The sequence below is a fragment of the Octopus sinensis genome, linkage group LG3 (genome assembly GCF_006345805.1).
Source record: "Octopus sinensis linkage group LG3, ASM634580v1, whole genome shotgun sequence".
NCBI classification, from domain to species: domain Eukaryota; kingdom Metazoa; phylum Mollusca; class Cephalopoda; order Octopoda; family Octopodidae; genus Octopus; species Octopus sinensis.
In genome coordinates, this window is record NC_042999.1 from 63,799,754 (window position 1) to 63,823,510 (window position 23,757).

Genomic DNA, 23,757 nt, shown 5'->3' on the forward strand with positions numbered 1-23,757 from the left:
TGTTTCAAAATATATTTTGAGGACAATAGCCTTATTGGCTCTCAGTATCCAGTGAGTTAATTACTGTTTCACTGTGTTTGCAATGGTGTGAATGATAAGGGAATGTTTGTACAACTAAGAATTAGTACAATATGATGCTTTTGTACGAACATATCAGTTTATTAACAATTTTCTGGCTGATATACATCTACATATATCATCACTTTATGCCTGGCATTTATTGGACAGGTCTGACAAACATTTTAACCACTTGTGTAATTTTATTATCAAACATACAACTGTGAAAACTAACCAGATTTGTTAATATAGGCGCAGGAGTGGCTGTGTGGTAAGTAGTTTGCTTACCAACCACATGGTTCCGGGTTCAGTCCCACTGCGTGGCACCTTAGGCAAGTGTCTTCTATTATAGCCTCAGGCCAACCAAAGCCTTGTGAGTGGATTTGGTAAATGGAAACTGAAAGAAGCCCGTCGTATATATATATATGTGTGTGTGTGTATGTGTGTCCCCTCAACATCACTTGACAACCGATGGTGGTGTGTTTATGTCCCCATAACTTAGCAGTTCGGCAAAAGAAGCCGATAGAATAAGTACTAGGCTTACAAAGAATAAGTCCTGGTGTCGATTTGCTTGACTAAATGCGGTGCTCCAGCATAGCCACAGTCAAAATGACTGAATCAAGTAAAAGAGTATATATATATACCTGTGTGTGTATGTATCCTCTACAGCTAGACTATTTCTGCCTTTTGTTCATACTTCAACCTCTCATTACTTGGCATGAAGCCACCGTTCTCTGCATTACATCTACCCTTGGTTGAGGGATTTTTGTCTTGAAGGTTACTTGGTCACTTCACTGGTGTTGGTGCCACATAATAAGCACCCTGTACAATTTGTAAAGGGCTTCAAGCTATAGAAATCCTGGCAAAATAAAAAGTAGAGCTTCATGCAGTTGTCTAGCTTGCCAGCATCTGTCAAACTGTCCACCCCATGCCAGTATGGAAAATGGATTTTAAAGGTTATAGTGATTGTGTGTGTGTGTGTGTGTGTGTGTGTGTATCTACATATATGACTGCTTGCTCTGTGTTTTCTAAGACCTTTGGAATAAAACAAAATCCCTAATTTGAAAACTGGTAAATGTTGGCAACAGGAAGAGCATCCAGCTCTAAAATCCAGCCTCAAATAACTTCTCACCCAAATATATGCTCACTCAAAAAACACAGATAAAATGGATATTGACTGAAGAAATGTGTGTGTGTGTGAGAGAGAGGGAGAGAGACACAAATGGAAACAACATAGGGTAAAGAGAACTCCTTAGTTTTGAAATTTGAATGGTAGTATCATTAGAAAGCTGTCCAAATGAGTCTATTGTTACACATTCTAGATGCAACCTTGAGAGCTGTTCAAATGATTCTGTTGCAACACATCCTAGAATGAATTAAAAAAAAAAAACCCATACATTCCTCAACCTCTGAACACTTTACTGATCTAATTACCCAACCTTTCCTTTGAATTAGAATTTTCTGGAACCCTTCCTCTGCAGAAGTTTGATCTAAACATCAACTATATTGATCTTAATAGTTTGGGGTGTGTGTGTGTGTGGGGGGCAGATAAGGGCACTGTCCTTCTTCAGAATAAATATTGTTTCTTATATTAGCACAAGGCCAAAAATGTATGTAATTAATTAGTTAATCAAGTCAGTGCCTGTGTTTGACCAATATTTTATTTTGTTAAACCACAGAAATTAAAAGCAGAATTTAAACATACATCATTTTATCCACTTTTCTTCTGATTCTGCCATTCAGAACCTATTACTATAATCATTTTTATATATAACTATCAACTTTTTTTTACACATTTATTATTCATTTACTTTCAGTTGCTGGAGGCAAGTCAGTACGAAATGGTCCAGTGGTACTATATCCATTCTAATGCAGGACAACCAACACCTTACCTTAGTGAAAAAGAAACTAGACTCTTTCAGCTTATCAGTGTTCTAAATGATCGACCAGATGTAGTAAGTATAAGAAAATACCGTATTCCCAGAATACTGATAGCTAGTGTTGTTGCTCTTTAGCTCTAGGTTAGCTCAATGTTGGAAAGCTTTCTAACTGTAATTGTCTGATGTTTTGCAGACACAAAATGTACCTAGAATCTATTATTATTCAATGTGTCTTTTTTAAAAAACTGTCAGGGGCACATAAAAAGCCGTTGCCAGTACCGCCTAACTGGCCCTCGTGCCGGTGGCATGTAAAAGCACCCACTACACTCTCGGAATGGTTGCCGTTTGGAAGAGCATCCAGCTGTAGAAACTCTGCCGGATCAGATTGGAGCCTGGTGCAGCCATCTGGTTCACCAGACCTCAGTCAAATCATCCAACCCATGCTAGCATGGACAGTAGACGTTAAACGATGATGGTGATGATGTTAGGTATGATTTGGGGGTGAGTTTTGCTACTATTTCTCACAAACTGAATAGCCATGCAGAGGATTCTGGCTTTCTCCCAGGAAACTAGTGACTGTGTTTTTTTTTTTTAGGTAAAAATCATTTTAGTAAGATCCATCATTATCTTCATCATCATTTACGAGGTGCATTCAAAAAGTACCTGACTTTATTTTTTCCCACCAAAATTAATGCAGCAGGCAAAAATCCTTTGGGTGAGAGGTGACGCCACCCTTCCTGTGCATGTATGGAAAGTTTCATGCTGGTAGGTTGCATCAGTTCCCGGCTATTATGCTTAGAGTACAGATGTGTGGTGTGCACTTGTGAGATTTTCGTTTTCATCAAATGTATAGAGCAGAGATATTGCATCAAGTTTTCCCAAAAGCTTGGTGATACTGAAACCATCCAGAAGATTCAGCAGGCCTTTGGTGATGATACCATGGGCAAAAGCTCAGATCAAGGAATGGTACATCTGCTTCAAACATGGCCACACCGGGGGGGGGGGGGGGGGCTCATTCAGGCAAGCTGAAATGAGGAGCCGGTTGAATATGTTTGGTGAATAGGTATGGAAGACCATTGTGTAACAATCCAGGAAATTGTGGGGATAAGCACAGGATCAGTGCATTCCATTTTAATTGTGCATGCAGAGTGTTGGCGAAATTTGTCTCCAAAGTGCTAGTGTAGCAGCAGAAGCAACACTACATGGAAATCTTTCAGGACATACTGGACTGTGTAAACCACAACCCAAACTGCATGAAGACCATCATCACTGGTGATGAGACGTGGGTTTATGGTCTTTGCCTGATGCATTTGGTCATCTTGCATGAAACGGAAAATCCGATGAGCGTGCACTACAGATCTGTACTCTAGGTGGAACAGCCAGTAACTGATGTGGCTAACTGGTGTGAAAATTTTCATGCATGCACAGGAAGGGTAGTGTTGCCTTGCGCCCAAAAGATTTTGCCCCTGCAGCATTGGTTTTGGCAAGAAAAAATAAGTTGAATACTTTTTGAACTTACCTTGTATGTGCATAGACATATGTATAGAGATGAAAGTCAACATAGACACACTTACATATACCTATATGTACATGGATGAATCTAAACACATGTAAATTAGAGTCAGTATGTTCAGGAGAGAGAGTGATGGAATGACAAAAGCATTAGAATGGTAAACAAAGGCACAGTAGTTTGAAAGAATAAATATAGTGAATTTGTAAATTGTAGTTGCGATACCTGTGCTGGTGGCACGTAAAAAGCACCATCCGAAGTGGCCAATGCCAGCACTGCCTTGACGGGTGTCCGTGCCGGTGGCATGTGAAAAGCACCAACCGCTCGTGGCTGTTGCCAGCCTCCTTTGGCCCCTGTGCAGGTGGCATGTAAAAAGCACCCACTACACTTACAGAGTGGTTGGCATTAGGAAGGACATCCAGTTGTAGAAACACTACCAGATCAGACTGGAGCCTGGTGCAGCCTCCTGACTTCCCAGACTCCGGTTCAACCGTCCAACCCATGCTAGCACGGAAAACGGATGTTAAATGATGATGATGATGATATAATAGGTACAATGATGGACAAATAACATGGATTTACAGAATTATTAGAATACTGGGTTCACAAATCAGTAGAATGACAGTTGTTTATTTTATTTTATGTTTTTAAATCTTGTCTTTCATCTTTTTGAGATTAATAGCAGTGAAACACTGGGGTCAATATAATCATCTGTGCCTCTCTCTTCACTCGAAATTGTGAAATCTTATACTTTTTAGAAATCATTGTTATTGGTAAAAGAAAGGATTTTTAAAAAATAATAGTGATAATAATAATTGTTATTATTAATGATAAAAAAATTATTATTTACATTTTCATTTATTAATTTTTTTTCTTTTCTAGAATGAATTTATCCCTAAACTCTGTGATAGTATTCAGAAAGCTGTGTACAACTATGGCAAGGAATCAAACCATTTAGGAAGATGGTCTCTTTGGTAAGTTATTCAGCATATATATTTATATAAGTGTGTGTGTTTGAATTGAAAGTTTTTGTTTTTTTGCCTTTTCTACGTCTATTTTCCTCCATTAATGTGGGCAGGTGTAATTTACAATATGTTCATATTTGTTTGCGTTTATGGATTTTTAGCTGGTTGTTAGCTATTTTCTTATTGCTGACTAATCAGTGAACCAAAGAGTGAGACAGGATTGGAACCGGCTGACTAATGTACTTTGCTGAAGAATACAACGCAGCCAATGAGATAACTTTTACTTAGATGCTTGACCAGCTAAAAATAGCAGAAGAAATTAGATAATGTGGTCTTAGATACATTATGTCATAATGGTCAAGTTAGAATGTTTTTGGTCATGAATCTGCTCAATCAGATCTCACATGGGATCAAACAACAACAATATAGTTGTAGCATATTATATATTGAACTATGGACCATATGTTCAGGAGACATCATCATCATTTAATGTCCGCTTTCCATGCTAGCATGGGTTGGACGATTTTGACTGAGGGCTGCACCAGGCTCCAATCTTGATCTGGCAGAGTTTCTACAGCTGGATGCCCTTCCTAATGCCAACCACTCCGAGAGTGTAGTGGGTACTTTTATGTGCCACCGGCATGGGCGCCAGTCAGGCAGTACTGGCAACGGCCTCACTTGAACCTTTTTACACGTGCCACCGGCACAGGTGCCAGTGAAGCAATGTTGGTAATGACCACACTTGAATGGCGCCCTTTTACGTGCCATGGTGGAAGCCAGTTGGCTGCTCTGGCAATGATCACGCTCAGATTAGCACCCTACTAGCACATGCACAAGCGCCAGTAAGGCAACGCTGGTAACAATCATACTCGAATGGTGCCCTTTTATGTGCCACTGGCACAGAAGCCGGTTAGTCACTCTGTCAACGATCAGCCGCTCTGTCAAAATTTATAGCTACCTTATCTGTTCTTATTTGGTTTTATAGCTCAGATGATACTAAGGAAGTAACAATCAGTTATAGATAAGTTTAACTTTCAGTGGGCACTCAGAAAGTATTTTCTCGGCAAAAGTGGTGAGTGGCAGAATTGTTTGCATGTTGGACCAAATATTTAGCAGTATTTCTTCCAGCTCTTTACATTCTGGGTTCAAATCCTGTTCAGGTCACCTTTGCCTTTCATTCCTTTGGGGTCAACAATATAAAGTGTCAGTCGAGCACTGGGATCAATGTAATTGACTTGTCCCCTCCCTTCAAAATTGCTGGCCATCACCCTACAACAAACCAGTATCCCCAATCATAGGGGATGTTGTGGTATTGGTCATTTGTATGCAGTGCAAACTGGATAACTTGTCTACCGAGTCCTAGGGGTTGAAACTATAGTGTGTGTGTGTGTGTGTGTGTGTGTAAGTTGAGTAGTTAGTGAATTTTGGAAGATAAAGATCTGTATCCAGTTGCCAGGGTTCCATGGTCTTTAGAGATCTGCTATTTATATAACTGGTTACTGGCAAAATTCCTTGTGAGTGAATCCAAGTCCTCTAAATGATCAAATCTGAGTTTGTACCATTGAACTCTCTACTCATTTTCTCGCTGGCTACTGTTAAGGGTACATGTGTCTCTAGAATAACTCAGCAGCTTACACATTAATTTCAGAAGTAGGTGGTCAGACTAACAGGCTAGTCAGTTTATTATTTCAGTGCAGTAGTTACTTTTAGAGATGGTTTGACTTACTTTGGAAGATTGATATTATAGAAATGGAAGTTTTTTATAGTCACATATATAGCTGTCATTGTATGATCATCATAAGATTCATTACTGAGTATCTCTCTCTCTCATGCGCGCGCACACACACACACACACACACACAGACTATAACATTTGGAAATTGTATCTAACATCTCTACTTTCTTTCATTTCAGCCGTGTATATATTGCTTTATGCCGTCTTCAAGGTGAGACCTTTATTTATATTTTAAAAACAATTTTACCACCCATCAAGTGAAGGTCAGCTTCATGAAACCTGTATTTAACCCTTAAGCATTTTAAGCGCCCATATCCTGTCCAAATATTCTTGTTTTATGCTCAAACCAACCAGATCTGGCTTGTCACACCTACGCTACTATGTCATTCTAAAAATAAACAATCTCATCATCAAAATCATAAAGCTACAAGATAATGCATGGTTAATTAAAACAATGTGAATGAATAATTATTACATTTGACAGAAAAACCTGAATGCTGAAGAATAAATCAGTATTTGTTCCATCTACCTAGTTTAGTTTGATATGCAAATGTATCTAGGTGTATATTTATCTATTCTCTTTATCTAACTTGTCCTACTTTTTACTATTTCCAAATCACAACTCCATGCATGCAGCTGTGTATGTACATAAGTTTTAAGGTCCTGCTATGCACTTGTGTGTATTTTAGTATTGATCTGTATGTGTGTTTGTGAGTATGTGTGTCTGTTCTGTCTATTTAGGTTACTCATATTAGCTTACTCATCATATTTGACCCACAACTCTGTAAATGTGTGTGTGTGTGTGTGTGTGTGTGTGTGTGGTGTGTGTGTGTGTGTGTGTGTGGTGTGTGTGTGTGTGTGTGTGTGTGCATATGTGCCCTGCACATGTTAAAAGATAAAGTTTAAGCTTTGTTACTGATTTATCAAGACTAGGTGATAGATTAGGTTGTAAGGAATTCCAGACAGTCTATGAGTTCAGCTAACTGATTTGAAGATAAAGTCAGTGTTTGTTATATGCAAGTGTTTGTTAGATGAAAGAGGTCATTGAGAATTATCTGGATTATGGTAAGATACCTGGAATTGCCAATTCCAAATGTAAGCATGTCAAGATTGATGCAAAAAAATATCCATTCTTTACATGCTATATCAGAAAGAAAAAAAAACAAAACAATTTCACTGCATAGGTAAATGATATTGTTTATGTTTAACATAAAAACATGTTCAGCTGTTGAGCAGATAATCCTTCAAAGGACCAAAGGACTAAGTACTTTACTTTGAAATGCATAATGACTGGTGATAGGAATGACATCAGGTGGTAGAATACTGCCTTAACAAGTCCTGTTCAACCTATACTTGCATGGAGAAAGTACACATTAAAAAAACAGAAAAATGTTTAAATATAGGTGCAGGAGTAGCTGTGTGGTAAGCAGCTTGCTTACCAACCACATGGTTCCGGGTTCAATCCCACTGTATGTCACCTTGGGCAAGTGTCTTCTACTATAGCCTTGGGCCGACCAAAGCCTTGTGAGAGGATTTGGTAGACGGAATCTGAAAAAAAGCCCGTCATATATATGTATATATATGTGTGTGTGTCTGTGTTTGTCCCCCCCTCCAACATTGCTTGACAACCGATGCTGGTGTGTTTACATCCCCGTAACTTAGCCCTTTGTCACCAGCAGGGGTAGAAGCTTTCTAAACTTTGCCCAGGCTATTCTTATTCTAGTGGTAACACTCTCAGAGCATCCACCCCCACTACTAACTTGGTCACCTGGGTAGCGGAAACTATCAACTACTTCTAGTTTCTCTCCGTGGAGTGTGATGGAATCTGTTTTCTTAGCATCTGTAGTGTTTATTGCTCCTGTGCATCTGCCGCACATGAAAGCTATCTTCCCAGTTAATCTTTCTTTGATGTTGCTTCACCTCTTATGTGTCCATAGCTTACACTGGGTACATCTTATGGAGTTTCTACCTACACCTTTTCTACAGATCCAGCAGGGTCTCCTACCTGAAGGGTTCCTACTTACTAGAACTTTGGTCTTTGCTACATTGACTCTAAGGCCTTTTGATTCTAAACCTTGCTTCTACACCTGAAATTTCTTCTCTAGTTCTGCTATGAGGGCCAGGTCATCAGCATAGAGGGGCTCCCATGGGGCAACCTGTCTTGAATTCCTCTGTTATTGCCTGGAGGACTATGATGAATAAAAGGGGACATCAAACATTTGAGATTTTGAGATTAATAACCAAAAGAAAAAGCTTTGGAAAAAATTTATTTTATAGATTTGTCTGGATATAATATAAAATGTAAGAAGTTCTTTAATAAACAGTGTAACTTAATACTGCCCTATATATACATTGACTTACAGCTGGCCCAGCTACCCTCTTTTATTGCGATATTACTACAAATCAAAAACTGATTTTTAATCTGATGACAATGTGATAATACTGGGAAACAACGAGCCGGCTTTAAGGTCTCGATTCTACATCTTGCTGACAAAACACTGACTCGAAAAATGACCAGCTAAGCGAATTTAACTTACAACCTGTCATTCATATTCATTTTTTAAGCGTTGATTCGTAACCCTAAATCCCGTTTCTCTATTATTTGTTTCGCCATCTTGTATGCATGGCTTCCTGTCTGTCATGCATTTTAAATTCCTCCTTTAATTTCAGTGTCATCCCGTTGTTATTCCATCCCCAGAATTCACTACAATATTCTCCCTCTCTCCTATTTATATTATGTTTTAATCGAACCCCGAAGTTTCTAGATGTTCAGTAATTTCTGTCGCAGAAAATTCCCTACGTATTAACTTAAAACCTGTTGTTCCTTCGTCGTTATTCCTTTCCCCAAAGATACCCTAAATTCCCTACGAAATATTTTCTCTCTCTCTTATTTATATTACGTTCTCCTCGAACCCCGAAGTTCCTAGATGTTCAGTAATTTCTGTTGCAGAAAATTCCCTACGTATTAACTTAAAACCTGTTGTTCCTTGGAGGTGACCCCGCCCTCCCACCCCTCTACCAGAACCGGAAGTTTCTGTTTTCTATCTTTCTTGACCCCCCCCCCCCGCACCCCTATGTAGGGTTTATTGTGATCATATAGCGCAAAAACTTTGAAATTTATGCAGGTTGTAGTCTAGAGTCTCAGTATGATATCTGGCAAATGCAAGCTTTCTTTTCAGGTACAGAACACTGCGGCCCCTCATCCCAGGGTCTCAGAGGCCCACACCTCCCACACCCTCAGGGTAGGCACCCTCAACGTTGGCACATTGAAAGGTAGGTCTGGCGAGATAGTCGAGATGCTTGAACGGAGACGTGTTGATGTATGTTGTATGCAAGAAATAAGGTGGAGAGGAGGATCTGCTAGGGTCCTCACAGGCAAGGGACACAGGTACAAGATTTTCTGGGCAGGGAACACTGACGGGGTTGGTGGCGTGGGTATAATTATCGCTGAGAAATGGATAGATAGAGTAATTGAGGTAATCAGAGTAAGTGACAGAATACTTAAGATTAGAATAGTGCTTCATAATAGATTAGCAACCATTATATCGGCCTATGCCCCTCAGCCAGGGCTACCCGATGGACAGAAAGACAGTTTCTATGACACCCTACTGCAGACCACCTCATCGACGAACGACAGGGACCTTCTCTTTGTGGCTGGTGATTTCAATGGGCATGTTGGACGACATGCTGGGGGCTTCCATGGCGTACATGGAGGCTACGGTTATGGTTCCCGCAACGAGGAGGGAACCAGGCTGCTGGAGTTCTGCGATGCGAATAGTCTTATGGTCTGCAACACTAACTTCAGGAAACCAACAAGCCACCTGGTCACTTACCGATCGGGCCGGCATACTAGCCAAATCGACTACATCCTTGCCAGAAAAAGGGAAAGATGGCTGCTTAAAAATGCCAAAACCTTCCCAGGCGAAGAATGCACCCCACAACATAGACTGGTAGTTAGTGACTTTAGGATCAGGACTAAGAGGGCGACTAGAAGACGACCAACATGGAGAAGAAGGGTCTGGAAGCTTAAAGCCCCTGCGAATGGACAGAGATTTAGAGATATGTTACTTGAAGCCTTTGACGAAGTGGAAGGGGGTATAGCTACACATGGGGTAGAAGACAACTGGACGTTTCTGAGGGACAACCTGCTGAAAGCCGCTGACCAGATCTGTGGCTGGTGCAAAGTCCCCTTAAGACCCAAAATAACGTGGTGGTGGAACAATATTGTTGACAGGGCTATTAGACAAAAGAAACAGGCTTGGAAGGCCTGGAAGAACGGTGGTAGCAGGGAAGGGTATCAGACTGCCAGAAGGGAAGCTAGGAGACAGGTCTATCTAGCCAGAGGGGAAGCAGATAAGAGAAAATTTGCCAATGTCCTGCGCCGTGAGGATGAAAGACTTGAGGTATTTCGTGTTGCAAGACAGTGTGTGAGAGAGAATCGTGATGTGGTAGGAGAGAAATGTGTTCGCATGGAGGATGGTTCACTTGCGCTAAATGAGGATGCAAAGAGAGAAGCTTGGAGACGCCACTATGAAAGGTTACTGAATGAGGAAAATGAATGGGATAAAGAGAGTCTGCCGAATGTTGACCCTACAGAGGGACCAGCTATCCGAGTTGATAGTTCCGTGGTAGCTAAGGCAATTAGAAGCATGAAGACAGGGAAAGCCCCAGGCCCATCAGGAATTACTGCAGAGATGCTCAAAATATCTGGCAGTGTCGGCTATAACCTAGTCACCCGTATAGTCAACCAGGTGATACACGAAGGAGTCATACCCAATGACTGGTGCAGCAGCATACTAGTCAACTGCTACAAAGGTAAAGGTGATGCCCTAGATACAAATAATTACAGAGGTATCAAGCTGTTGGATCAAGTAATGAAGGTTACGGAGAGGGTCATAGCCCAACTAATTAGAGAGAGAGTTAGTTTAGATGAGATGCAGTTTGGGTTCGTGCCAGGAAAAAGTACCACTGATGCTATATTCCTGGTAAGGCAGCTGCAGGAGAAATACCTAGCCAAAGATAAGCCCCTGTACCTGGCTTTCGTTGACATGGAGAAAGCTTTTGATAGGGTCCCCCGATCCCTTATCTGGTGGTCAATGAGGAAACTAGGGATAGATGAATGGCTGGTGAGGACTGTGCAAGCCATGTACAGAGATGCCGTAAGTAAGGTTAGGGTTGGCAACATGTACACAGAAGAATTCAAAGTAGAGGTTGGGGTCCACCAGGGTTCAGTACTCAGCCCCCTCCTATTTATCATAGTACTCCAGGCAATTACGGAGGAATTCAAGACAGGCTGTCCCTGGGAGCTCCTCTACGCTGACGACCTTGCTCTTATTGCTGAGTCACTATCAGAACTGGAGGAGAAGTTCCAGGTGTGGAAGGAGGGTTTAGAATCAAGGGGCCTTAGAGTCAACCTAGCTAAAACCAAAGTACTAATAAGTAGAAAGGTAGACAATCCACAAATATCTTCAGGAAGATGGCCCTGCTCGATCTGTAGAAAAGGTGTAGGTAGAAACTCTATAAGATGTACCCAGTGTAAGCTATGGACACATAAGAGGTGCAGCAATGTCAAAGGTAGGCTAACTGGGAAGATAGTTTTTGTATGTGGCAGATGCTCGGGAGCATTAACCTCCGAAAATCTGCAGAAAACAACTTCCGTCACTTTCCAGGGGGAAAAACTAGAAGTAGTTGATAGCTTCCGTTATCTAGGTGACCAAGTCAGTAGTGGGGGTGGGTGCGCTGAAAGTGTAACTGCTAGAATAAGAATAGCCTGGGCAAAGTTTAGGGAGCTCTTACCTCTGCTGGTGACTAAAGGCCTCTCGCTCAGAGTAAAAGGCAGACTGTATGATGCGTGTGTACGAACAGCCATGCTACATGGCAGCGAAACATGGGCTGTGACTGCTGAGGACATGCGTAAGCTCGTGAGGAATGAAGCCAGTATGCTCCGATGGATGTGTAATGTCAGTGTACATACTCGACAGAGCGTTAGCACCTTGAGAGAAATGTTGTACCTAAGAAGCATCAGTTGTGGTGTGCAAGAGAGACGATTGCGCTGGTATGGTCATGTGGCGAGAATGGATGAAGATAGGTGTGTGAGAAAGTGCCAATCCCTAGCAGTTGAGGGAACCCGTGGAAGAGGTAGACCCAGGAAAACCTGGGATGAGGTGGTGAAGCACGACCTTCGAACTTTAGGCCTCACTGAGGAAATGACCAGAGACCGAGACCTTTGGAAATATTCTGTACGTGAGAAGACCAGGCAGGACAAGTGAGCCCAGCCCACTTATGAATGCCTTTCCTCCCTTGGACACAAAGACCGGTTGAGGCAAGCGAAGTCGATATAGAACCTCATCCGACGACAGACACCCATCCCAACCCCCCATGCTTGCAAAGACATGTTGGGGCAAGCGAAATCGAAATCGAAATCGAAACCGAATTGAACCAGCCAGGATCCCTGGCCTGGTGGTACGTAAAAAGCACTATCCGACTCGGGGCCGTGGCACGTAAAATACTCCAATGCGACCGTATGACAGGCACCCATGCCAACCCCCTTTGCTTGTGAAGACATGTTGGGGCAAGCGAAATCGAAATCGAATTGAACCAGCCAGGATCCCTGGTCTGGTGGTACGTAAAAAGCACTATCCGACTCGTGGCCGTGGCACGTAAAATACTCCAATGCGACCGTACGACAGGCACCCTTGCCAACCCCCTTTGCTTGTGAAGACATGTTGGGGCAAGCGAAATCGAAATCGAATTGAACCAGCCAGGATCCCTGGTCTGGTGGTACGTAAAAAGCACTATCCGACTCGTGGCCGATGCCAGCACCGCCTCGACTGGCTTCTGTGCCGGTGGCACATAAAATACACCAATCTGACCGTGGCCGTTGCCAGCCCCGCCTGGCACCTGTGCAGGTGGCACGTAAAAAGCACCCACTACACTCACGGAGTGGTTGGCGTTAGGAAGGGCATCCAGCTGTAGAAACATTGCCAAATTAGACTGGAGCCTGGTGCAGCCTTCTGGCTTCCCAGAACCCCGGTCGAACCATCCAACCCATGCTAGCATGGAGAACGGACGTTAAACGACGATGATAACGATGATGATACACTCTGCATTTAAGATGTTTTTGTTTTTTTTTACTGAAGTGTGGGTTTCTTGGTGCTTTGAAAAAATTATATGAAATAAATATATTATAGAATATTTATGAACACCAATCTTGAGCAATGGAAAGAGAGCAGATCTAAGGTTAGGGCTTGTATTGTTTTATATATATATCATCTTTGTTGTTTTTCCATCTCCTTTACCATACTGTCATGGGTTGGACAAGACCTTTTGAAGTAGTCTTTCACATTTGGGTGTCCTTTTTAAAATTAACAATTTTAATTGCCCCTTACAGCATGCAGGCATCTTTTCTAAAAATGAAGACACACACACACATATTTATGATCATCAGTGATTCACATAAACTTTTCCATTCTAAGTTGGGTGGTTTTTCTTATCATCTCTTCATGCAGAGATGAAGTGTGCCCACTCTAAAACTGGGGTACACCAGAACGCACATTCTCCTAAATCTATATGCGAGTATATTATGCTTCAGTGAATTAACATATTCTATAATTCTCTATTTTCTATGCACTTTTTATATAATTTTTCTCTTTTCTCCTTTTCTTGTAGGTCATCTCAGTACGGCCCGTATTTTCTTTTATAACACATTATGCCAGCTGCCTTCTCCACAGTACATGCTGTTTGCTTTAACTGTCTCTGCTACATGGCCTTTGGTGTTGACTTTTAACAGAGAAGGTAACCCTCTTTTCTATTTAGGTTTTATAATCTTAATCTTAAATTTAATAATCTACCCACGGGCATATGGCGTAGTGGTTAAGAGCGCAGGCTACTAACTCCAAGATTCTGAGTTCAATTCCAAGTAGTGACCTGAATAATAATTATAGGCGCAGGAGTGGTTGTGTGGTAAGTAGCTTGCTTACCAACCACATGATTCTGGGTTCAGTCCCACTGCATGACACCTTGGGCAAGTGTCTTCCATTTTAGCCTCAGGCCGACCAAAGCCTTGTGAGTGGATTTGGTAGACGGAAACTGAAAGAAGCCCGTTGTATATATGTATATATATATATATATATATATATATATATATATATATATATATATATACATATATATATATATATATATAAGTATGTGTGTGTATATGTTTGTGTCTGTGTTTGTCTCCCCCAACATCGCTTGACAACCAATGGTGGCGTGTTTACGTCCCATAACTTAGTGGTTCGGCAAAATAGACCGAAAGAATAAGTATTAGGCTTACAAATAATAAGTCCTGGGGTAGATTTGCTTGACTAAAGGCAGTGCTCCAGCATGGCCGCAGTCAAATGACTGAAACAAGTAAAAGAGTAACATGAACTATTGATTGGCCAGTTGGACCCTACCTCCTCTTTCTGCCCATAAATCAAACAAAGTTGTTATTTAACTAAATCCCTCCAAATTGTTGAATACTTTAAAATTTTCTTGAAACATAGGCTGTGTGTTTCATTACAAATATTGTTATGCAATGGTTAAAGTTTGTCTACCACAGCACATTATTTTCAGTAATGATGCTACCTACCTTCTACCAGTTATTGTATTCTTTGTGTGGCATCATTTCAAAAATAGGCTCTTTTTAATTTTTCTTTATCTATTTCACAGGTGGACAAGTGACTTTACCTCAAGTTATTGAACACGTAGTAGTTAATTCAATCAAAGGAAAACATGTAGATAAAAAGGTGAGTGATCTTCAGGTTTGCTTCTGGTGTCTTCATTTTTTTTTTTATGATTTGTTTTCAAGAGTGCATTCATAACTAAGCATGAAACAATTCATGCAAAGAATGCAAAACTATTCATTGAATTTGTTATGAATCTAATCTCCAACATTTCCATTTGTTCAATCACTGGTTATTCTTATGATCATGTTCATTGAAGAAACCTTTTATTTAAAACTAGCACTATGACCCAGCGTTGCCAGGTCATAGTGCTAGTGTATGCATATATAGCTGCGTGCGTGCGCACATACACGCGAGTGCTATCCAAATCTCCAACCAATCACATAAAGCTAGCTGGCATTCAATTGGCGTATCAAGTTTCGGGCACTTTGATTGGGTTTTGGATAGAAAATTCACAAAAATGTCACTTCTATTGATTTTTTAATGGCTTTGCAGGGTGACTGGCGAAATGTAAAGATGTGCACGACAACCCTTGGACGGTTTTGAATGACCATAGAAAGTGCGAGCTCTCTGACTGAAAAATTGTGGATTTGTATAAAGGACACGCACACACACACACTCACACATATTTTGCCGTTTATATATATAGAGATTGTAGTGACACTTGTCTCAATTCACCATGCACTGAATTGCTACAAACAATGGAGACATAGTTGTGTGATAAAGAAACTTGCTTCCCAACCACATGGTTCCTTATTTAGTCCCACTGCATTATGACTTTGGCAAATGTCCTTTATTATAGCTCCAGGCTGACCAAAGCTTTGTGAGTAGATTTGGTAGATAGAAATTGAAAGTGTGTTGTGTATATATACACAGGTGCCTTTTTTGAGGAATCTGTGTTGATGACATATAAAAGGCACCCATGCTGGTGTTAGGAAGGGCATCCAGCTATAGAAACCAAGCCAAAATAGAGAACTGGTGTCTGGTACAGCTCTCTGGTTTACCACCTTCAATCAAATTGTCTAATCCATGCCAGCATGGAAAACGGCTGTTAAATGATAATGGTATGCATGCGTGTGTGTGTTTGTGTGTGTGAGAGTTGCTATTCTCTTTTGATAATTGCAAGCAAGTGTTACCATCATACAAATGGTGTCCTTTGTTTCTAATCTTCTGTGTAAACATGTCCAGCCACAAGGAAATATTACCTTAGTTGAAAACAGGTAAGGGTCGGTGACAGGAAGGGCATCCAGTCATAAAAAAATCTACCTCAACAAATTCCATCTAACCCATGCTGAGCATGGAAAAGTCACTGTTAAGATGATGATGATGGCAGTAGTTATGAAGAAGAATGTGGCTGAGCTTGACAATATCAGCAACGCTGTTGAAGAACTTAAGAAAAGATTGGGGAAGGCAAGGGGAATTTTGCTAGTTGACATCAAAAAAGAAATTAAAGAATATATAAAGAATAGTTTTCCTGGAGTTGTGAACTTAATGATTTATGTAATTTTCATATTTCAAAGAAGGATTCCTCTGTTGGCTATATGAATAGAAATGAAGATATATTGGGAAAAACTTCAACCAGTGCTAAATTATTTCATAACAAAGCAATTACATAAACAAACAACATTCTCTGGATGCAAAAAGTGGCTTGGTGTTTGTAATTTTATTCCCAAAAAGGTCGACAGTATGTGGATGTATTCCTAGAATATATGTTTATAATAAAGATAACACTATATGTCATGTCAGACCAAACTCCAGTTGCTGTCATGTTAACTCACAATAAGGCTAAGTGTCTATATCCAACTGTCAATTACTACAATAGCAGCTAAAATAATGCGTGTATCATGAATGGGAGTGCAGAGTATATAAACAATTGAAAAGTATTCTTAATAACCTGTTTCAAGAAAAGAACATTTTATTTTTTAAAACTTTGGCTACAAGATACCATATTTGGCTAGGTTTGAGAAGAGAGCCACTAAGTCAATGTTAATAGTTATTAATGATGTAGGAGTATTCTTTTATTTGTTTCAGTCATTTGACGGTGGCCATGCTGGAACACCGCCTTTAGTCGAGCAAATCAACCCCAGGACTTATTCTTTGTAATCCTAGTACTTATTCTGTCAGTCTCTCTTGCCAAACTGCTAGGTGACGAGGACGTAAACACACCACCATTGGTTGTCAAGCAATGTTGCGGGGACAAACACAGACACACAAACATACACACACACACACACACACACACATATATATATATATAATATATATATATATATATATATATATATATATATATATATATATTATATATATATATATATATATATATATACACACACATATATACGACGGGCTTTCCATCTACCAAATCCACTTACAAGGCTTTGGTTGGCCTGAGGCTATAGTAGAAGACACTTGCCCAAGGTGCCATGCAGTGGGACTGAACCCGGAACCATGTGGTTGGTAAGCATGCTACTTACCACACAGCCACTCCTGCCCATAATATCCCTATATGGGATATTATGGGGATATTAACAATATGTCCTTTCGCGAGAAACAAACATGGGATAGTAAAAAGGAGAGAAAAGAGGAGAGACAGTGACAGTACATGTTGGTAGTGGAAAAGTGGATGAACAGAAAAAACACGATGAGCAGCTTGATGAGATAGCAATGAAGATGCGTCAGAGTAAGAGAAAGTTAGTGATAGAGATGGGTCATGGTAATGGTGGTTGGCAAAGGAGTAATGTAAGAGAAAGACAAAACAAAAATTCAAATGGAAATTGTAGTTAAGACACCCATGCTGGTGACACGTAAAAAGCACCGTCCGAACGTGGCAGATGCCAGCACCGCCTGACTGGCGTTCATGTCGGTAACACGTAAAAGCACCAACCGATCGTGGTCGTTTGCCAGCCTGCTCTGGCCCCTGTGCTGGTGGCACGTAAAAAACACCCACTACACTCATGGAGTGGTTGGTGTTAGGATGGGCATCCAGCTGTAGAAACACTGCCAAATCAGACTAGAGCCTGAAAAACGGACGTTAAATGATGGTGATGATGATTACTGGCAGCTACACAGTTGTTGGGAGGAGTTTGAATAGAAAACAGCATAAATTGAGGAATAGGATAGCTGTGAAGTTGTATCATACTAAGGTAAAGCAAGTTACAGATGTTAACAGAGATAAGAGCAGATATCAACTAACAGTCATAATGCAGGGGTAGACTTTAGTAATAGATGGAGAGAACTAAGAAAGAGAAAAATAGTATTAATAATTAAAAGGAAACATGTAGAGGTGGATGAATCTGATCTTTAGTAAGTATGGAAATTTCACTGAGAAGCTCTAATAAAACTGAAACATGCCTGGAGTTGTTACTGTACTGTACTAAAGATTAAAGACACTTCCTGCTTAATGTCTCTATTTGACTTTTAATCAATTTAAATTTCAGAGTTCTCCCACTTGTTTGACAAATTGTTATTAATAATACTGTTGACTTTCTTTCTATTGTGTTTTGATTATTGGCTCAATACATTATGTTTGTTTGCACTTAACAATCTTAACAATGATTTTTATGAAGAAAGTACCATTGGAAAATTTTTCTGACTGAACCTGACGTAGCCTTCCAGTTTAGCAGTTCTAGTCAAGCCGTATAACCCATGCCAGTGTGGAAAGCAGATGTTAAATGATGATATAGATGAACTGTTTGAGTTAACTTCAGGACTCACACAAAGACACACATACACACAGTGTTAAACGGTTATGTTCCCTAAATGTACATCTTGATAGAGAGGAAGGAAGTGTATAATTGTTACTATGAAAAGTAACCGTAGCTGTCACTTGCAAGTGAATATAACTAGGTAGCATGTACCATGCCTTCACTGATTGTTATAGATCTCTGTGTAGTTGTGAGCAAACGCAGACATCCTCTTTGCCCTGTGAAACATCAAGGATGTGACAGCCAGAGAGAGAAAAATGTTGCAGCAGCACTAAGCTGGTATTCAATTTCTGCTGAGTAGATTGGAGTAATGTGAAAGGAAGTGCCGTGCTCAAGGACATAGTATGTCAACCAGTCCAGAAATCATGACCCTAACATGCTAACCACTAAATCATGCATCTTCAATGTAGGATAAGTAATAAAGGAGACCCCAGATTAAGAACTACTGAGAAAGTGGTTCCCTCAATGTTTTACATGATAGATGTTTTATAGTTGGCTGTGGTTATGATGCAAAGAGAGAAAACCTATAATAGTGTGGATCAGAATTTTAATATGTTCTATTTCTGTATTAATCTAGGGTTTAAATTCAATTTTACAATTTTTACTGTTTTTAGATTCTGCGGTGTTTACATAAACTGTGTGGGTGGACTCTTCAAGCAGAAACTAAGAAAAATGAGGTTCCACGCCAGCTTTTAGCACAACTCCAGGGTTGTCTTGATGCTACGATGAGCAGAGGTTTGATTCTTTTTCATTTGATATGCTTCATTTCTTTCTTTCAATTATTTTTGCTTACTCTCATGAAAGACAAAGTTGACCTTGATGAGATTTAAACTCAAAGCAGTGAATGTTGGATCCAATACTGTAAAGCAATCTTTCCGGTACTCTAATTCACTATATGACTATATCCTTATAAGCTGTATAGCAATATAAGCAGTGTAACTGGATGCTATATACCTTTATTGCATCTATGTTATATATATCTGTATACCATGTTATATATCTAAATATTTGATATCATAATATAACTATACTGTATACATACATCTATACTTATACCTGCATTGTATATCACTATATATTTATAGTGTATACTATTATATTTTTTGGTAATATTATATGTTTATAGAAGGTGGTAAACCAGCAGAATCCTTAGCATACTGGGAAAAATACTAAGTGGTATTTCATACATCTTTATGTCCTGAGTTCAAGCTCTGCTGAGGGAGTTGATAAAATAAGTAACAGTTGGACAGTGGGGTTGATGTCCTTGACATGCCCCTCCTCTGAAATCGCTGGCCTTTTGCCAAAATTTGAAATAAATATTATTGTCTATATTCTGTATAATATCTGTATTTATACTGTATATCACTATATTTGTTTCTCTCCAGATGATACATTTCGTCTAATGAAAGGAATTGAACTGCTGAGTCTCCAAGAGAATTGGTCCTGGACGAACAGTCTAATTCGGAACCGTATTGGTCCTTTGTTAAAAAAATATCTCTCAATCGAAGAACCAAGTGAATCAGTCACCACCGTCTTGTCTTTCATACTTGAAATGTTAGGTGAGTCTGTTATGTTTAATATTTTGTCTGATTTCTAATTGGTATTACAGTTAATCTCCCTTGCTATATCGAATATGTTTTTTGTTTGAGCAAGCTTCATAACTTTGCTACACCACTTTACTTGCCTAAGTGAAAACCTTGTTGGTTCCAGAAGTCCAATGGGCCAGTCACTGCTTCACTGATTTTCCGAGAAACATGTGGCATGTGGGATAACTTTGCTGTTTAGAACAAATGACACATGGGATATTTTTAATCTGAAAGCACCATTTTTTTCATTTATTTGCCAAAGTAGTACATAATTCACTGTTGTTAGCATTTTTTCTGTCTCGAGTATAATCAGCCGAAATTGTGAAGATAATCTGGTACTCAACTGAGGAAAGAAAACTTCGAATGACCTGTCCTTGTTTTCTTTGTATCGTCTATCTGGATGTTTTGTTGTCCCATTTTTGTATCACCTAACTGTCTGGATGTTTTGTGCTCTTATCCCATTTTGTATTTTATCATCATCATCATCATCATCGTTTAACGTCCGCTTTCCATGCTAGCATGGGTTGGATGATTTTGACTGAGGGCTGGCGAACCAGATGGCTGCACCAGGCTCCAATCTTGATCTGGCAGAGTTTCTACAGCTGGATGCCCTTCCTAATGCCAACCACTCCAAGAGTGTAGTGGGTGCTTTTTACGTACCACTGGCATGGAGCCCAGTCAGGTGGTACTGGCAATGACCTTGCTCGAATCTTTTTACATGTACCACCGGCACAGGTGCCAGTGAAGCGATGTTGGTAACGATCACGCTCGAATGGTGCCCTTTTACATGCCACGGGTACAGAAGCCAGTTGGCTGCTCTGGCAACGATCACGCTCGGATGGTGCTCTTGGCACCCTACTAGCACAGGCATAAGTGCCAGTAAGGCGACGCTGAACGATCATACCCGAATAGCTGCTCTGTCAACGATCACACTCATATGGTGCTCTTTGCACCCCACTAGCACGGATGCCAGTCATCGAATTGATTTTGATTTCACTTGCCTCAACAGGTTTTCGCAAGCAAAGGTCTTCGCTTTATATATATATCATAATCATCATCGTCATCATTTAGCATCTGCTTTCCATGCCAGCATGGGTTAGACAGTTGGACTGAAACTGGTTAGCTGGAGAGCTGTACCAGGCTCCAGTCTGATTTTGGCCTAGTTTCTACAGCTGGATGCCCTTTCTAACACCAACCGCTCCAAAAGTGTAGTGGGTATCCTTTACCTATCTCCATCATGGGTACCTTTTACATGTTACCATCATGGGTGTCTTTTTTGCATCACTGGCACTGACCATGACTTCACTTGGTCTGATGAGTCTTCTCAAACACAGCAAACTGCCAAAGGTCTCAATCATTTGTCAACACCTCCATGATACCCAGCATCCGAAGATCATGCTTCACCATCTCATGCCATGTCTTCCTGGGTATACCTCTTCCACAGGTTCCCTCTACATTAAGGGATTGGCACTTCTTTATGCAACTGTCTTCATTCATATGCATCACATGTTCATACCACTGCAGTCTTCTCTCCTGCACACTGACATTGCACATCCAGCAAAGCCTACTAGTTTCATTTCTTTCAAGCCTTTGCATATCCTTTGCAGTCACACTCCATGTTTCACTGCCATGTAGCATGACTGTTCGCACTCAAGCATCATACAATCTACCTTCCACTCTGAGAAAGAGGCCCTTTTTGACCAACAAATGTAGACGCTCTCTGAACTTTGCCCAGCCTATTCTTATTCTAGCAGCTACACTCTTGGGACATCTACCCCCACTGCTGACTTGGTCACCTAAATAACAGAAGCTATTAACTGCTTCTAAGTATCTCCCCTGGCATTTGATGGAGTCTATTTTCTGTACATTTATTGTACCTGTCCACACAAAGACTATTTTCCCTGTTAACCTTCCTCTGATATTGCTACACCTCTTATGTTTCCATAACTTGCACTGGGTACATTTTATAGAGTTTCTACCTAGACTTTTCTATGTATTGAAGCAGGGCCATCTCCCTGAAAAGATTTGTGATTTGTCTGTTTTCCTACTTACTAAGACTTTGGTCTTAGTAATTATAAAATTAATTCTAAGACCTTTTGATTCTAGACATTGCTTCCACACCTGAAATTTCTTCTCTTGTTCTGGTAGTGATTCAGCTATAAGGACAAGATCATCAGCATAGTGGAGTTCCCTGGAGCAGCTTGACATAAATTTCTCTGTTATTGTCTGGAAGGCATGCTTGGGAAAAAAGACAAACTTGCTATCTTCAATTTGTTTTTTTTGTGTCTATCATCACTTATGGACATGAATGCTGGGTAATGACTGAAAGAGAACAATCACAAATACAAGTGACTGAAATGCTGTTCCTCTGAAGGATCTCTGGAGTAATGTTACTCTATAGGGTGCATAGCTCGGAGATCAGGGAGTCTCCAGGTTGAGACCCTATTTCTCCGTATTGGGAGATCGCAGCTCCAGAATTACAGACATGTGGTTAGAATGTCACAGGAAAGGGTCACAAGAAAGATTCTTCAAACTGAAGGATTGAGTGCTTCTGATTGGACCCTATGGAAGAAATGCCTGAGGACTCTATCTACATGGTACTCCTGGGTATAGTGGGTGGCAAAAATGGATGGATGGATAGATACATGTATGCATGCTTGTGCACGTGACAGTTACACACAGTTTCTGTTTAAACCAAATTTTGCTCCTAAGACATTGGTTAAGCCAAGGCTGTTGTAGGAAGCACTTTATGGTGGGATTTAACCAAGTGCCATATGACTGAATCAACATTCTTAACCACACAGCCATGCACCTACCTTTGCTCATTAAGATCCATCTCATTCATGCAAACCTAGAAAATTGGGAATTATGAAAAACAGCTACACAAAATACATTTTGAGTAATGGTTCCTCTTGTATTTCACTTTCTACATTGACACTTAATATTTTGCTTAGTTCATCTTCCTCAGACCTGCATCCTTCGGGATTTATCTTCTCCATATTTTCTCATAATCACTAATCCTTTAACATTTCAAACTGAACATGAACCACATTGATCCAACTCATCATCATCATTGCAAACATCTTTAAACTATTTGTTTTTCTTCAGACTAAAGACTACACAATAAAATGTCCAACGTTAATTATCTTATTTCCTAATAGGTAATTTGTATTTACATGGTCAAACAAGGGACAAAACTGCATGCTATGCTGTGAATTACCTCCTGAAACCACTCTTAGCCTCTAAAAAAGGTAAGTTATTTACTATTTGATTGAAATTAAAATATAATTTAATTAAATATTTATTTTTTTCTCTTTGTTAATAGAATAACTGAGAAGTATTAATGTCCTCCTCCTCCTTGTTGTTGTTGCTATGCTGTTCAATGCTAACATGAATCAGACAGATTTCATGAGGCGGTGCTTTATGGTTGGATGTCCTTTCCACAAACTATTTTAATGATCTTTTATGAGATTTGTCATCTATATTAACAGTGCAATGACAATAGCAGAAACGGGGTTTAGTAGTGTAACCCTTTGATAGCATTTTTTGTCATTCTTTCTTTGTTTACGAAATGTTGAAATTTGTTCAACATATTGTACAATTTCAATA

General features: G+C 40.1%; 1 protein-coding gene across 4 annotated transcripts in view; it reads left to right on the plus strand.

Annotated features, from left to right (window-relative positions):
• LOC115209629 (probable serine/threonine-protein kinase DDB_G0282963) overlaps nt 1–23,757 on the plus strand; it is an 87,065-nt gene that overhangs the window by 62,621 nt on the left and 687 nt on the right. For all 4 annotated transcript variants that reach the window (XM_029778079.2, XM_036501041.1, XM_036501043.1 and 1 more), the window contains 8 exons: nt 1,875–2,012; nt 4,330–4,421; nt 6,327–6,358; nt 13,816–13,941; nt 14,842–14,918; nt 19,177–19,297; nt 19,948–20,121; nt 23,310–23,399. In XM_029778079.2, the coding sequence (XP_029633939.1) occupies nt 1,875–2,012; nt 4,330–4,421; nt 6,327–6,358; nt 13,816–13,941; nt 14,842–14,918; nt 19,177–19,297; nt 19,948–20,121; nt 23,310–23,399 (850 nt within the window). The remainder of the gene's footprint in view (nt 1–1,874; nt 2,013–4,329; nt 4,422–6,326; nt 6,359–13,815; nt 13,942–14,841; nt 14,919–19,176; nt 19,298–19,947; nt 20,122–23,309; nt 23,400–23,757) is intronic.